General features: G+C 37.0%; 1 protein-coding gene across 1 annotated transcript; it reads right to left on the bottom strand.

Annotated features, from left to right (window-relative positions):
• Positions 1-7,120: 7,120 nt before the first annotated feature.
• On the bottom strand, positions 7,121-11,404 carry LOC148596499 (uncharacterized). Its single transcript, XM_088564157.1, has 3 exons — positions 11,319-11,404; positions 9,806-10,004; positions 7,121-8,573 (listed from the first exon to the last, which is right to left on the bottom strand). The coding sequence occupies exons 1-3, from the start codon at positions 11,376-11,378 to the stop codon at positions 7,636-7,638; spliced, it is 1,197 nt and encodes a 398-aa protein (XP_088420283.1). The 5' UTR covers positions 11,379-11,404; the 3' UTR covers positions 7,121-7,635.
• Positions 11,405-14,616: the final 3,212 nt, after the last annotated feature.

Here is a 14,616-nt window from a genome sequence, read left to right as displayed (position 1 = left end):
CCATTTAGTCCGGTTTGAAACGCTCATCAGAAATGCATTTACTAAAAATGAGCATGTTGTGTCGGTCTTTTTCGATTTAGAAAAAGCCTATGACACGACGTGGAAATATGGTATTTTAAAAGATATATTTGATATGGGGTTGAAAGGAAGACTTCCTCTGTTCTTGTCTAATTTTTTGTCAGATCGTCATTTTAAATTCGACTTTTTCTGAGGAGAAGGAACAGGAAATGGGAGTTCCTCAGGGAAGTATTCTTTCTGTCACTCTCTTCAGTATTAAAATTAATAGTTTAGCCCAAGTTTTGAAGGACAATATTGACGGTTCCTTGTATGTAGACGACTTTTTGATCTGCTACAGGGGACAAAATATGAGTAATATTGAAAGGCAGTTACAACTTAGCCTCAAAAGAATTGAGAAATGGGCTTTGGAGAATGGGTTTAAGTTTTCTACATCTAAAACTGTTGGTATGCACTTTTGTCGAAAGCGAAAGCTGCATCCGGACCCAGATCTCTTTCTTTATGGTAATAAAATTAGAATAGTAGAAGAAACAAAATTCCTTGGATTACTTTTTGATAGTAAACTTTCTTTTCTTCCCCATATCAAATTACTTAAATCTAGGTGTCTTAAGGCACTAGATATTTCAAAAATGGTGTCCAGTACCGATTGGGGTGCTGATACCTCAATTTTATTAAATTTATATAGATCTTTGGTTAGGTCTAAACTTGATTATGGATCTATTGTTTATGGTTCCGCCAAAAAATCTTACCTTAAAATTTTGGACGCTGTTCACCACCAGGGGTTGCGACTTTGCCTTGGTGCCTTCAGAACCTCTCCTATTGAGAGCCTTTATGCCGAGGCAAATGAACCATCCCTTGGAGACAGACGTTTGAAATTAGGTCTTCAATATGTAAGTAAACTTATGGCCTACCCAGATAGCCCTACCTACGACTGTGTCATTAATCCTATTTATGTCGACATTTATCGAAAACATGAAAGCAAAACCCCTCCTTTTGGAATTCGAATAAAACCTCATTTGGAAGCAATTCATCTGGAAACCAATGCAGTGACACCTGTTGTTACTTCGAAATGCCCTCCATGGGAGCTTCCACATCCTTCTTTCACTTTTGATCTGCGTGAATATAAAAAGTCCGATACCAATCCTTTATTTTTACAACAAACATTTTCTGAAATTAAAGCAAATTATCCGGATTTTTCGACGGTGTATACAGATGGCTCAAAAGATGGCGATAGCGTTGCATGTGCTGCTGTCCATGGTGACAGAACTGTAACTGAACGGTTGCCATCGAGCGCTTCCATATTCACAGCTGAAGCTCGAGCCATATTGTTAGCACTTAAATTGATTACTCAATCTAATCTGTCACAGTTTATTATTTGTTCTGACTCTTTGAGCTGTCTTTTGGCAATTAAGAATCACAAACTGAAAAATACTCTTATTTTACAAATTTTATATTTTATTCATCGACTTCGGGAATTTGATAAAGAGATTGTTTTCCTATGGGTACCTAGTCATGTTGGTATTCAGGGGAATTCAGTTGTAGACAGGGTTGCCAAAAAGGCATTAAATGTAATAATAAAGGACGTTAGTTTGCCATACACCGATTTTAAACCTTTAATAAGGAAATATATTTTAAAGATGTGGCAGGACCGATGGGACGGTCTTGAACACAACAAACTCAATTCCATAAAACCAGATCTAGGCGTTCATCAATCCGGGTCGGGCAATCGCAAAGAGCAAGTGGTCATGACTAGATGCCGCATTGGACATTCTAGATTTACACATGGCCATTTGCTTGTTGGTGATCCTCCACCTGAGTGTATCCCATGTGATTGCCCTTTCTCTATCAAACATGTTCTTCTGGATTGTGTGGATTTTGCCAACACCAGGCAAAATTATTTTGACTGCGCCAATATGTTTGATTTGTTCAAGACCGTTTCATCTAAAAACATTATCGATTTCTTGCGGGACATCGGTTTATTTAATAAAATCTAAATTGGATACCTTCCATGATTTTTCAATATTTTAAATGTTTTATCGAATTAATGTTTCTATATGTATTTTATGTCTTAGGTTCACCTTTTATGTACCTTTTTATATGTAAATAGCTGTTTGTTTTAATTTCATTATTTTATGAAGAGACTTTGATCTTGCTTTTAATATTTTCCTTGCATTAAATGTTCTTGCCGTGATATGGCCCTGGTCGCCGAAACGGCAATAAACAACAACAATCAATCAGTATTAAAATTAATAGTTTAGCCCAAGTTTTGAAGGACAATATTGACGGTTCCTTGTATGTAGACGACTTTTTGATCTGCTACAGGGGACACAATATTGAAAGGCAGTTACAACTTTGCCTCAAAAGAATTGAGATATGGGCTTTGGAGAATGGGTTTAAGTTTTCTACATCTAAAACTGTTGGTATGCACTTTTGTCGAAAGCGAAATCTGCATCCGGACCCAGATCTATTTCTTTATGGTAAAAAAATCAAAATAGTAGAAGAAAAAAAAATCCTTGGATTACTTTTGGATAGTAAACTTTCTTTTCTTCCCCATATCAAATTACTTAAATCTAGGTGTCTTAAGGCACTAGATATTTTAAAAATGGTGTCCAGTACCGATTGGGGTGCTGATACCTCAATTTTATTAAATTTATATAGATCTTTGGTTAGGTCTAAACTTGATTATGGATCTATTGTTTATGGTTCCGCCAAAAAATCTTACCTTAAAATTTTAGACGCTGTTCACCACCAGGGTTTGCGACTTTGCCTTGGTGCCTTAAGAACCTCTCCTATTGAGAACCTTTATGCCGAGGCAAATGAACCATCCCTTGGAGACAGACGTTTGGAATTAGGTCTTCAATATGTAAGTAAACTTATGGCCTACCCAGATAGCCCTGCCTACGACTGTGTCATTAATCCCATTTATGTCGACATTTATCGAAAACATGAAAGCAAAACCCCTCCTTTTGGAATTCGAATAAAACCTCATTTGGAAGCAATTCATCTGGAGACCAATGCAGTGACACCTGTTGTTACTTCGAAATGTCCGCCATGGGAGCTTCCACACCCTTCTTTCATTTTTAATCTGCGTGAATATAAAAAGTCCGATACCAATCCTTTATTTTACAACAAAAATTTTCTGAAATTAAAGCAAATTATCCAGATTTTTCGACGGTGTATACAGATGGCTCAAAAGATGGCGATAGCGTTGCATGTGCTGCTGTCCATGGTGACAGAACTGTAACTGAACGGTTGTCATCAAGCGCTTCCATATTCACAGCTGAAGCTCAAGCCATCTTGTTAGCACTTAAATTGATTACTCAATCTAATCTGTCACAGTTTATTATTTGTTCTGACTCTTTGAGCTGTCTTTTGGCAATTAATTTGTTTGTTGGGGTTTAACGTCCGAGCAGCAATATTTCAGCTATATTCAGACAATGAACATGAAATGAAAAAAAAAAGGATGGGTCACAAGGATAATAGGGTCGACAAATTTTGATTGCCACTGGAAAGAGGGGATAGGTAAGGTCGGGCAATTTAGCCTCCTGTTGCGGAGCGCAAAGGTTCCTACTCCTATCGAATACCACAGCAGGGTTCTTTAACGTGCGAGGAACGTGGCATCTTTCCCAACACGGGGCATCAGTATGGTTTGAGGTCAGGTTTTCCGTATTATAGCCTGACAACCCCAGCATGTAATACGCCAGGGGTACCCCATTCCACCACCTGGGGCAGACATCCCAGTTGCTCTGTGGGCAGAGCGCCTAGCCCCCGGCTAGGTTTATGAGCAGTATTTAGTCGCCTTATACGACAAGCTTAGCGCTGCTACAGGCCTATTCTTTTAACACCCGGACCTGCACGGGGCAGCAGAAAGAGCATATTCACTTTTGATTGCGTTTGATGTTTTTTTTTTCAAAGGCATTCATTTTTTGTAAATTTTAGTTTTGAAAACTTTCATATATAAAAGTTTTCAGAAAATTTCTCATCAGTTTTCATTGCAATTGCTAAAGTTTTTTTTTTAAATTCACTTAAAGGTGATTTGTATAAAACGCATTAACTACAGAAAGGTTTGTACACATTTAAGTTTTTATACTATTTTCATGATTTTGATTTTGTTAACATTAGAAAGAAAATTTAAGTTTGTTTCTGTGTTTGATGTCCATATAACGACTTGCAAGGAATCCTTTTTTTTCCAATTCAGATTGTAATTCCTATAATGATCATCGACATCTGTGTTGTAAGTGTAAGTTCAGATTGACGTTCGATGAAAATAAAACAGGTGATAATGAAACATCTCCATATTTAATGTAGGTAATTATATTGTTGATACCGTAAATACATGAATTATTGCTGTATGTTTTCAATAGCAAAGTATGCATTGTGTTTTTTTTTTGTCTTAAGTAGTGCATCTTCTTGTGTTGAAGTATTTGATAGACAAAAGGACATTTTTGTTGAATTGCTCTACTTGCGGAATTTTTGTTGGTTCCTTTTAATAGCATGTGTATACCTATGGTCATATCTGTTTATGCATTAGACAATAAGAGACATATTTAAATTTATCAAATTAAAAAATAATTCATCAAACTAAAATTTTTGCGATGGTTAACAGATATCAAGGATCATATCTGCAATGAATACATTATACTTTGGACAGTCGTAAAACCTATGTCAAAATCATATAATTAGTGAAAACTCGTTCGCATACATCTTTTGAACATAAATCAATTTAATTTCTATAAATGATACAGAAGCATCTCAAAACCAACTAATTTTTTTCTAAAATAATCATCTTTACCTCATACAGCTCAAACCCTTTTCTTTCGAAACAAGTATTTCCTTTAAATCTTAATGTGACCTATTTTGAAAGTATGATATCCAACGAAATGAGGTTTTACTGATGCTTTTTGAGTTACTGTTAAAATGACCAAATTACATACAAAAAGAGTAGACCTATACTACGCACATATGAATTGTTTAATGTTTTGATTAGTCATCATTATTATCAATATAAAAATTAACAATTACTGAATTTCTTGTAAGTTAACAGTACAATAATGTGAAATTATCGCAAAAAGTTACTATATTTTATATTAAGTTAGCTACATAAATGTTTGTTTGTTGGGGTTTAACGTCCGAGCAGCAATATTTCAGCTATATTCAGACAATGAACATGAAATGGATGATAAAATGAAGATGAAATGAAAAAAAAGGATGGGTCACAAGGATAATAGGGTCGACAAATTTTGATTGCCACTGGAAAAAGGGGGATGGGTAAGGTCGGGCAATTTAGCCTCCTGTTGCGGAGCGCAAAGGTTCCTACTCCTATCGAATACCACAGCAGGGTTCTTTAACGTGCTAGGAACATGGCATCTTTCCCAACACGATGCACCACTATGGTTTGCGGTCAGGTTTTCCGTATTATAGCCTGACAACCCCAGCATGTAACACGCCAGGGGTACCCCATTCCACCACTTCGGGCACACATCCCAGCTGCTCTGTAGGCAGAGCGCTTAGCTCCCGGCTAGGTTTCTGAGCACTATTTAGTCGCCTTTTACGACAAGCTTAGCGCTGCTGCAGGCCTATTCTTTTAACACCCGGACCTGCACGGGTCGGGCAATCGCAAAGAGCAAGTGGTCATGACTAGATGCCGCATTGGACGTTCTAGATTTACACATGGCCATTTGCTTGTTGGTGATCCTCCACCTGAGTGTATTCCATGTGATTGCCCTTTCTCTATCAAATTATAAAATTATTTTGACTGCGCCAATATGTTTGATTTGTTCAAGACCGTTTCATCTTAAAACATTATCGATTTCTTGCGGGAAATCGGTTTATTTAATAAAAGCTAAATTGGATACCTTCCTTGATTTTTCAATATTTTAAATGTTTTATCGAAGTTATGTTTCTATATGTATTTTATGTCTTAGGTTCACCTTTTATGTATCTTTTTATATGTAAATAGCTGTTTGTTTTAATTTCATTATTTTATGAAGAGACTGATCTTGCTTTTAATATTTTCCTTGCATTAAATGTTCTTGCCGTGATATGGCCTTGGTCGCCGAAACGGCAATAAACAACAACAATCAATCAATCAATCTTTCTCTATCAAACATGTTCTATTCTTTTAAACATCCGGACCTGCACGGGGAAGCTACATAAAGAATTGATTAAGAATTGATTAATAAATTATTTGTGGCCAAACCCTCAGCCTTCTGAATCCACTTTCGTACAAGGCAGATCCGGCAGATTCTATATAAGAATATCTTGTCATGCTAGATGACAAAACCTTGAAGCAGGTTTGTATCGACTTTTGTGTACCGGATGATAAATTAGCAGTACAACTTTTTGAAAATGTATCATTGCATTAGAAAAATCTATCAAGTCGAAGTACTAGTAACCAATAGTCTTCAAATATATCTGATATGCGTATGAAACTAGTCTAGGAGAAACAATTAAGCTTTTACTATTAAATTGTTTTTTTCTTTTTAACCGATTAAAAAAAGGCTGAAAGGTAATGTTTGTTGGGGTTTAACGTCCGAGCAGCAATATTTCAGCTATATTCAGACAATGAACATGAAATGGATGATAAAATGAACATGAAATAAAAAAAAGGATGGGTCACAAGGATAATAGTGTCGACAAATTTTGATTGCCACTGGAAATAGGGGGGATGGGTAAGGTCGGGCAATTTAGCCTCCTGTGGCGGAGCGCAAAGGTTCCTACTCCTATCGAATACCACAGCAGAGTTCTTTAACGTGCGTGGTACGTGGCATCTTTCCCAACACGGTGCACCACTATGGTTTGCGGTCAGGTTTTCCGTATTATAGCCTGACAACCCCAGCATGTAACACGCCAGGGGTACCCAATCCACCACCTGAGGCACACATCCCAGTTGCTCTGTGGGCAGAGCGCCTAGCCCCCGGCTAGGTTTTTGAGCACTATTTAGTCGCCTCATACGACAAGCTTAGCGCTGCTGCAGGCCTATTCTTTTAACACCCGGACCTGCACGGGGGGGGGGGGGGCCTGAAAGGTAAGGAAATCGTCATATTGCCATTGCATGTAATTAATAATATCACAATGAAAGCGCAGAAAATGAAAAGTTAAAGCCTTGTAGTCGTAAGAATATATTATATATGTTGAACAGCATTTTCCTGCAAATGTGTATAAAATGAGAGTAAAGAAAACAATGACAAGCAAAAACAAAAATCAAAATCAAAATTTGTTGCCTGTTGGATTTTGTATTAGTTGCAGCTCCAATAATTAAAGATAAGATGATATAAAAGTGTCCTAACAAATGAAAACATGCTTTAGTTGACCTATCTCCAATTAAAGTTTACTGAAATATCCAACATATCAAATAAAGTAGTAGGGCAGAATTTTACTTGTCTAGTTTCCGTCTCTATTCAGATTGATTCAGTTGATTTTTTTCAAGAAATTTTAAATGAGCAATTCCGTATTTTAGGTAATAGTTTCGTTTAATATATGCAATAAATTGTGATTAAATACGACGAAGTTAGCATCGTTATACCACTTCGAAATCTTTGTATTACATTGTGTTTAAATACGACAAAAGGAGCATCATTTTTAAAACTTTGTATTACTAATTACTTCTCATACGTAACTTTATAAGACATGCACGCTTTTTGTATCCAATACAACGCGAGGATAGTTGGTAGGGTTATATGCAGAGCATATATATGTTCCTGTACTGTTGGCGTCGTCGGGGAATGTATAATAATTAGTTGCAGAGTAAACATCGTATGTTGGAGAAGAAAGGGTTAGATAATCAACATGTCCATCCGGATATATGTGAGATAATCCAATACCAAAATGTGTAAACATGTATGTACCAAGCACGCGACATGTGATGGTATAACCACCATTCCCTTTTGTTACCAGCAGATCTAGTATTATGGGCACAGATAGAAACTTTTTCGTTGAATATTTCTCTTTAAACAGTTGACCTGTGACGTCAAATGAAACTTTAACTTTAGACCCCATAACATTAGCTGATTCAGTCGCTATTGTCAGGATTCCTTGAGTTTTCCTGACAAAATCATCGGTAATGGCTACAAATATACGTTCATAATATGGAGTTACCGGATAACTTATATCAGATAAAAAAATGTCATTTTTGTGACAGTAGCCACGACTACACGATGAAATCGACTTTATCAGTTTCGTTTTCTTTTTACCCTCGAACTTGACTTCTAATTTAGTTATTGATGATCTTGATGGTTGCTGATAATTAAAGTCAGCTACGAATTCTCTGTTTTCTTTAAAATAGTATACTTTATATTGCACTTTGTCAAATTCAATTTCAACCTCATCTTTTAGATTTAAAATATTATTGGTATCTATTTCAACCTCATACTTGATGACCTTGTAATCAGTGATTGTTTTAGCCTCAGCATCATCCACCTTAACCAAATGGGCTTCGTGTCTGAGTGTCTTGTTTGCTAGTAGCGTTCGTGGCAAGTTTGAGTCCAAGTAACTCTCAAACCAAGTATGTCCAATAAAAAGTCCTGATGTTTGGAATTGAAAGCCAAGGGATGTTGATGCTGAAACCAAATGAAAGTGATTTAATATAAATGGTGTCTTACTAATCTCGTGGAATTGATATACGTTTTCAGTAATATGACAAATGTCATGACTATTCCGTAATGCTAAATACCTTGCATGTGTAAAAGAAGATATCAATAATAGGGTTAATGGACTTACGATTCGACATAACGTATTACCCGGCATAAAATGCTTTAGGTCTAATATAACAGCAATAATTCAATGTAACTTTTTATCAAACAATACTGGAAGTTACATATAGTAATAATTCAACATTTTATCAAATAATAGAACAATACAATCAAATAGAAGTATTTGTTTCTTTTAATGTTTTTATATTTATTTTATTTGTTTATAAAATATTGGTTAATTGTTCACTTTATATATCTGTAGTGTACAAAGTTAAAGTACTAAATGCTAGGAGAAAAATATTTTATAAACTGCAACCTGATTTATATAACATTATTTCGTCTATACCTATTTTAAATCTTCAGTCAGCTAATAAGCTTATCGTGCACTGTTTGTATTATCGTAATTATACAATAATAAAGTTATTTAAACTTAAAATTGACATAAAGTGTGGAGCATCGTAACAATCTATATGATTACAGAGTTCTTTTTTTTTCTGTTTTTCTCTTGAACCGTAACCAACATTTCTGGTTTAGGAACGTGAATACATTTCAAACAATTTTTTTTGCGGTATTACTTCAAGTGCCATATCTATGTTTTTACAAGACATAGATAAAGTTAGATATCAAATTAACTTCATATAAAAACCTTTTAGATCACCTTAACGGCAGAAACAGTGGTATTAAAACAAAAAGATTACCATACAGAAAATATTAGGTTTACCGAGGAGACACATTATATCTTTTCAATATTAGATAGTATATTGTGATAGAAAAAAAAACTCAATAAGTATGTTTATAGTGTATGTAGATATGATTTAACGTTTTATATTAAATACAATTTAAGTCAGTGAATGCAAACAATTTACCAGAAAGAATTTCAATGTTTCTGAATATTTCTAAGACATGCGTATCACGCAGTTCAGAGGGCCGCAGCTAATGTCATGTGCAGGCAAATATCGTGATAGTTGTTTCTATTGATTGGATAAACTCTAAATTCATGTCAAATTTTTGTTAGAGTGAAGTGTTTCAGGGTAGATATTACTCTGCAATGCCATTAAAAATGCATATAATTCAATTTATCGTTCTAAGATTAAACGTACATGAAAGAATAGGCTGATCATCAACAAACCAAATTCCACTTATTTTATCATCCGCTAGAAGTCGATATTTTTTCGTTCCCGTTAATTTATATCTTATTCCTAACAATCTTGGAATTTTCTTGTATACCATCAGTTTGTGAAGATGTAGATTAACTTTCATTGTATCAGAGCTGTCATATCCCAAATGGTTGTTTGATTGCTGAAAAATAAGTAACGGGTAATAATGTCAGTGTAACAAATTTCATACTTTTCGATAACGCGTTAGTAACAAGTCAACGTGTTATAATGTGATGAGCACTAGAGAAAAGAACGCGCTATTTTATTCATTTTTGTTTAGATATGACATGCAATTATATGTAATACAATATGAAATAATTTAATCTCTTTTGCTATATTCCTTTGTTTAATTTGAGTGAAAATCTTACAGAAAGCGAATGTGGAACGAGTAGGCCACAATAATTGATAATATGACATTGAAGTTGTAATTACGAGTATTTATCCATAACTTTGTTCAAGTAATCTAATTCATTGAATGTTAGCGTTAAGTCCACAAGGGAATAACAGTTTTGATTTTGAATTATAAGTAAAAAACTTCAATTGATTTTCCTAAACCGAAATATATATTTCGGATTTCTATTGCTTCCCGTATTTATTATAATATCTAAGTGTGTAACACAAAAAAGATATTTTTAGACGGAGCCTGAAAAGATTGCTACGCTACCTGAGAAATTTGTCCCCCGCCACCGAAAAAAGTTGTAATGTGTAAAATCAAAATCGTGCTGCAATATAACTACATTGAGACGAACAAACCTACGTAATTTGAGCCCCGTGCAGGTCCGGGTGTTAAAAGAATAGGCCTGCAGCACCGCTAAAAGGCGACTAAATAGTGCTCAGAAGTCTAGCCGGGGGCTAGGGGGCTCTGCCCACAGAACAATTGGGTTTTGTGCCCCAGGTGGTGGAATAGGGTACCCCTGGCGTGTTACATGCTGGGGTTGTCAGGTTATAATACGGAAAACCTGACCGCAAACCATAGTGGTGCACCGTGTTGGGAAAGATGCCACATTTTTTGCACGTTAGAGAACCTACTGTGGTATTCTCCCGGAGTAGGAACCGTAGGGCTCCGCCACAGGAGACTTAATTGCCCGACCCTACCTATTTCCAGTGGCAATCAAAATTTGTCGGCCCCATTGTCCTTGTGTCCCATCCCTCTTTCATTTCATCATCATTTCATGTTCATTTATCAATTTCATGTTCATCGTCTGAATATAGCTGAAATATTGCTGCTCGGACGTTAAACCCCAACAAACAAACATAATTTGATGAATTTGTACAGTGTCCTAAACTCCGTTGAGCGGTTTCGGAGTAGTTGCGTCCATAAAAATTAAGTGTGACGGACGAACGGACATATGCACAAACGGATACCGATATGTCTTTATCCCCTTCTGCATTGCGTTCCTGGAAACAAAAATATTTTCATTGAAGATAGTCATCTAAATTACTTAATAAATATTACCTTGGTTGATCTGCTGAATACTATTAGAACAAATAAACATAACGTCGATTCTTTGATCATTGTCTTCTAGAAGTATGCGAGATGTATTTAAAGCCACAAAATTTAAATGTCAATTACATGTACAATAAAATGTATCAGAGCAATTTTGACGATTATTTGACATTAGTCAATGGAAAATTACATTAATTTAGTATTATGGATAAATTTTAAACTGCTGAACTTTCACGATGATGGCAATTACATAATTAAAGTTATTAATGTACCAGAAATTGGAGCATAAGTATTTTGGTATACTAAAGGAATATCAAGAGCAGTTCACCTATACCAATATACTGACTTTGATATTGTTTGATGATAGCCGAAATTATAAATTATGCAAAGAACAAAAGCAACAAAACAAAACGAACAAACACGACGTAATAGGAATTTTAAACACATATTGTTGCTAGATTAAATAAGGTAAGCTTCGAAAAAGGAAACTCGGTGGTTTTGCTGTTAACATAAATCCAGACGGCAATTCTTAACATCTCTTTCACCTTCCCACCATTAAGTTTACCCATTAAGCAATATGAAGCGAACAGCTGATTCTTATCTTAGGGGAGAGGCGAAGGACAAAAAGCTATATAAGATTTGTTGACAAGCGCAGTGATAAATTAATTAAAAACATGTCTGAAGACAACATATATACACGTAATTAATTGTTTAATATTTCAATGGAACTTAATAGAGAAACTTGGAGTTTGTTTGTTTGTTGTGGTTTAACGTCCGAGCAGCAATATTTCAGCTATATTCAGACGATGAACATGAAATGGATGATGAAATGAAAAAGGGATGGGACACAAGGACAATGGGGTCGACAAATTTTGATTGCCACTGGAAATAGGGAGAGGTGGGTAGGGTCGGGCAATTTAGCCTCCTGTGGCGGAGCGCAAAGGTTCCTACTCCTATCGAATACCACAGCAGGGTTCTTTAACGTGCGAGGAACGTGGCATCTTTCCCAACACGGGGCACCACTGTGGTTTGTGGTCAGGTTTTCCGTATTATAGCCTGACAACTCCAGCATGCAACATGCCAGGGGTACCCCATTCCACCACCTGGGGCACACATACCAGTTGCTCTGTGGGCAGAGCGCCTAGCCCCCGGCTAGGTTTCTGAGCACTATTTAGTCGCCTTATACGACAAGCTTAGCGCTGCTGCAGGCCTATTCTTTTAACATCCGGATCTGCACGGGGCAGAAAGAGCTTTCTTTGTAAGCATCTTTTAGTGGTCATTTCCAGGAGCAAATATATTGCTGCTTGAAAGGAGTATGATGAGCCTAAAGTACGCAGACTAAAATGCCAGCCAAGTTGTGGACCGAAGTCAGTGAAAGGTAAAAATAAAATTACCGAACTGATAATCAAAAGGAAGGTTTATCTCATAATGCAACGAAACTAAATGTATGCTCTTGATAAAAACACATATAAATTTTTCATTTGCTAAAAACAGTCTGATTGATGACGTGCACGAAAAAGTTTTGAAAAGAGCCAACACTACTACACAAAATATCGACTGACATGTGCTCAGCAACTCAGCCGGAGGCTAGGCGCTCTGCCCACAGAGCAACTGGGATGTGTGCCCCAGGTGGTGGAATGGGGTACCCCTGGCATGTTACATGCTGGGGTTGTCAGACTTTGATCTTAATTTTAATATTTTCCTTGCATTAAATGTTCTTGCCGTGATATGGCCCTGGTCGCCGAAACGGCAATAAACAGCAATAATCAATCAATCAATCCCTAACGTGCGAGGAACGTGGCATCTTTCCCAACACGGTGCACCACTATAGTTTGCGGTCAGGTTTTTACGACAATGCTGGGGTTGTCAGGCTATAATACGGAAAACCTGGCCGCAAACCCTAGTGATGCACCGTGTTGGGAAAGATGCCACGTTCCTCGCACGTTAAAGAACCCTGCTGTGGTATTCGATAGGAGTAGGAACCTTTGCGCTCCGCCACAGGAGGCTAAATTGCCCGACCCTACCCATCCCTCCTTTTTTCTTGTGGCAAAATTTGTCGACCCTTATTATCCTTGTGTCCTTTTTTTCATTTCATTTTCATTACATCATCCCTTTCATGTTCATCGCCTGAATATAGCCGAAATATTGTTGTTTGGGCGTTACACCCCAACAATCAATCGACTGTTATGTCCGTCCAGTCATTTTTTTTGACTGAAACAAATATAGAATGTCTCAAAGTATTATCTGTCTATGAGAAATACATTTTGTCTACCACAACGGTACAAAATGTTGCATCGGTCATTTTTCTTAATCTAAAAAAACAATATTCATTTTATTGATTTTCTTTGGTTATGTCAAAATATGTGTAAGTAAAACAAGCAGATCGTTTAAGTAGATATAATTTATTTTCCTCTCTAATATGTTGACTCTGCATGATCACTACGGTCATTATTCAAGCAAGCAGCGCAAGATTCGAGCGTAAATCAAAATGTTCCAAGGATAATGACTAAACAGGAAAACCTGAAACACACAATAAAGAACATGAAATAACACAATTTACACTTATAAAGAAACAAAAGTAAATAAGTTACCATGGACTTCACTAAAAAAATTGAAGGATAAGCGTCATCTGCTTTCATGTTTGTTTCTTTGTTGGGGTTTAACGTCCGAGCAGCAATATTTCAGCTATATTCAGACATGAAATGATGATGATGAAATGAAAAAGGGATGGGACACAAGGACAATGGGGTCGACAAATTTTGATTGCCACTGGAAACAGGGAGAGGTGAGCAGGGTCGGGCAACATAGCCTCCTGTGGCGGAGCCCTATGGTTCCTACTCCGGGAGAATACCACAGTAGGGTTCTTTTAACGTGCGAGGAACGTGGCATCTTTCCCAACACGGTGCACCACTATGGTTTTGCGGTCAGGTTTTCCGTATTATAGCCTGACAACCCCAGCATGCAACACGCCAGGGGCACACATCCCAGTTGGTCTGTGGGCAGAGCGCCCTAGCCCCCGGTTAGGGCTCTGAGCACTATTTAGTCGCCTTTTACGACAAGCTTAGCGCCCCGTGCAGGTCCGGGTGTTAAAAGAATAGGCCTGCAGCAGCGCTAAACTTGTCGTAAAAGGCGACTAAATAGTGCTCAGAAACCTAGCCGGGGGCTAGGCGCTCTGCCCACAGAGCAACTAGGATGTGTGCCCCAGGTGGTGGAATGGGGTACCCCTGGCGTGTTACATGCTGGGGTTGTCAGGCTATAATACGGAAAACCTGACCGCAAACCATAGTGGTGCACCGTGTTGGGAAAG

This window comes from Perna viridis, chromosome 15, assembly GCF_037379345.1.
Source record: "Perna viridis isolate PV_CMFRI_1.1 ecotype Kerala chromosome 15, ASM3737934v1, whole genome shotgun sequence".
Taxonomy (NCBI): domain Eukaryota; kingdom Metazoa; phylum Mollusca; class Bivalvia; order Mytilida; family Mytilidae; genus Perna; species Perna viridis.
This window is presented reverse-complemented; position numbering and strand designations above follow the sequence as displayed.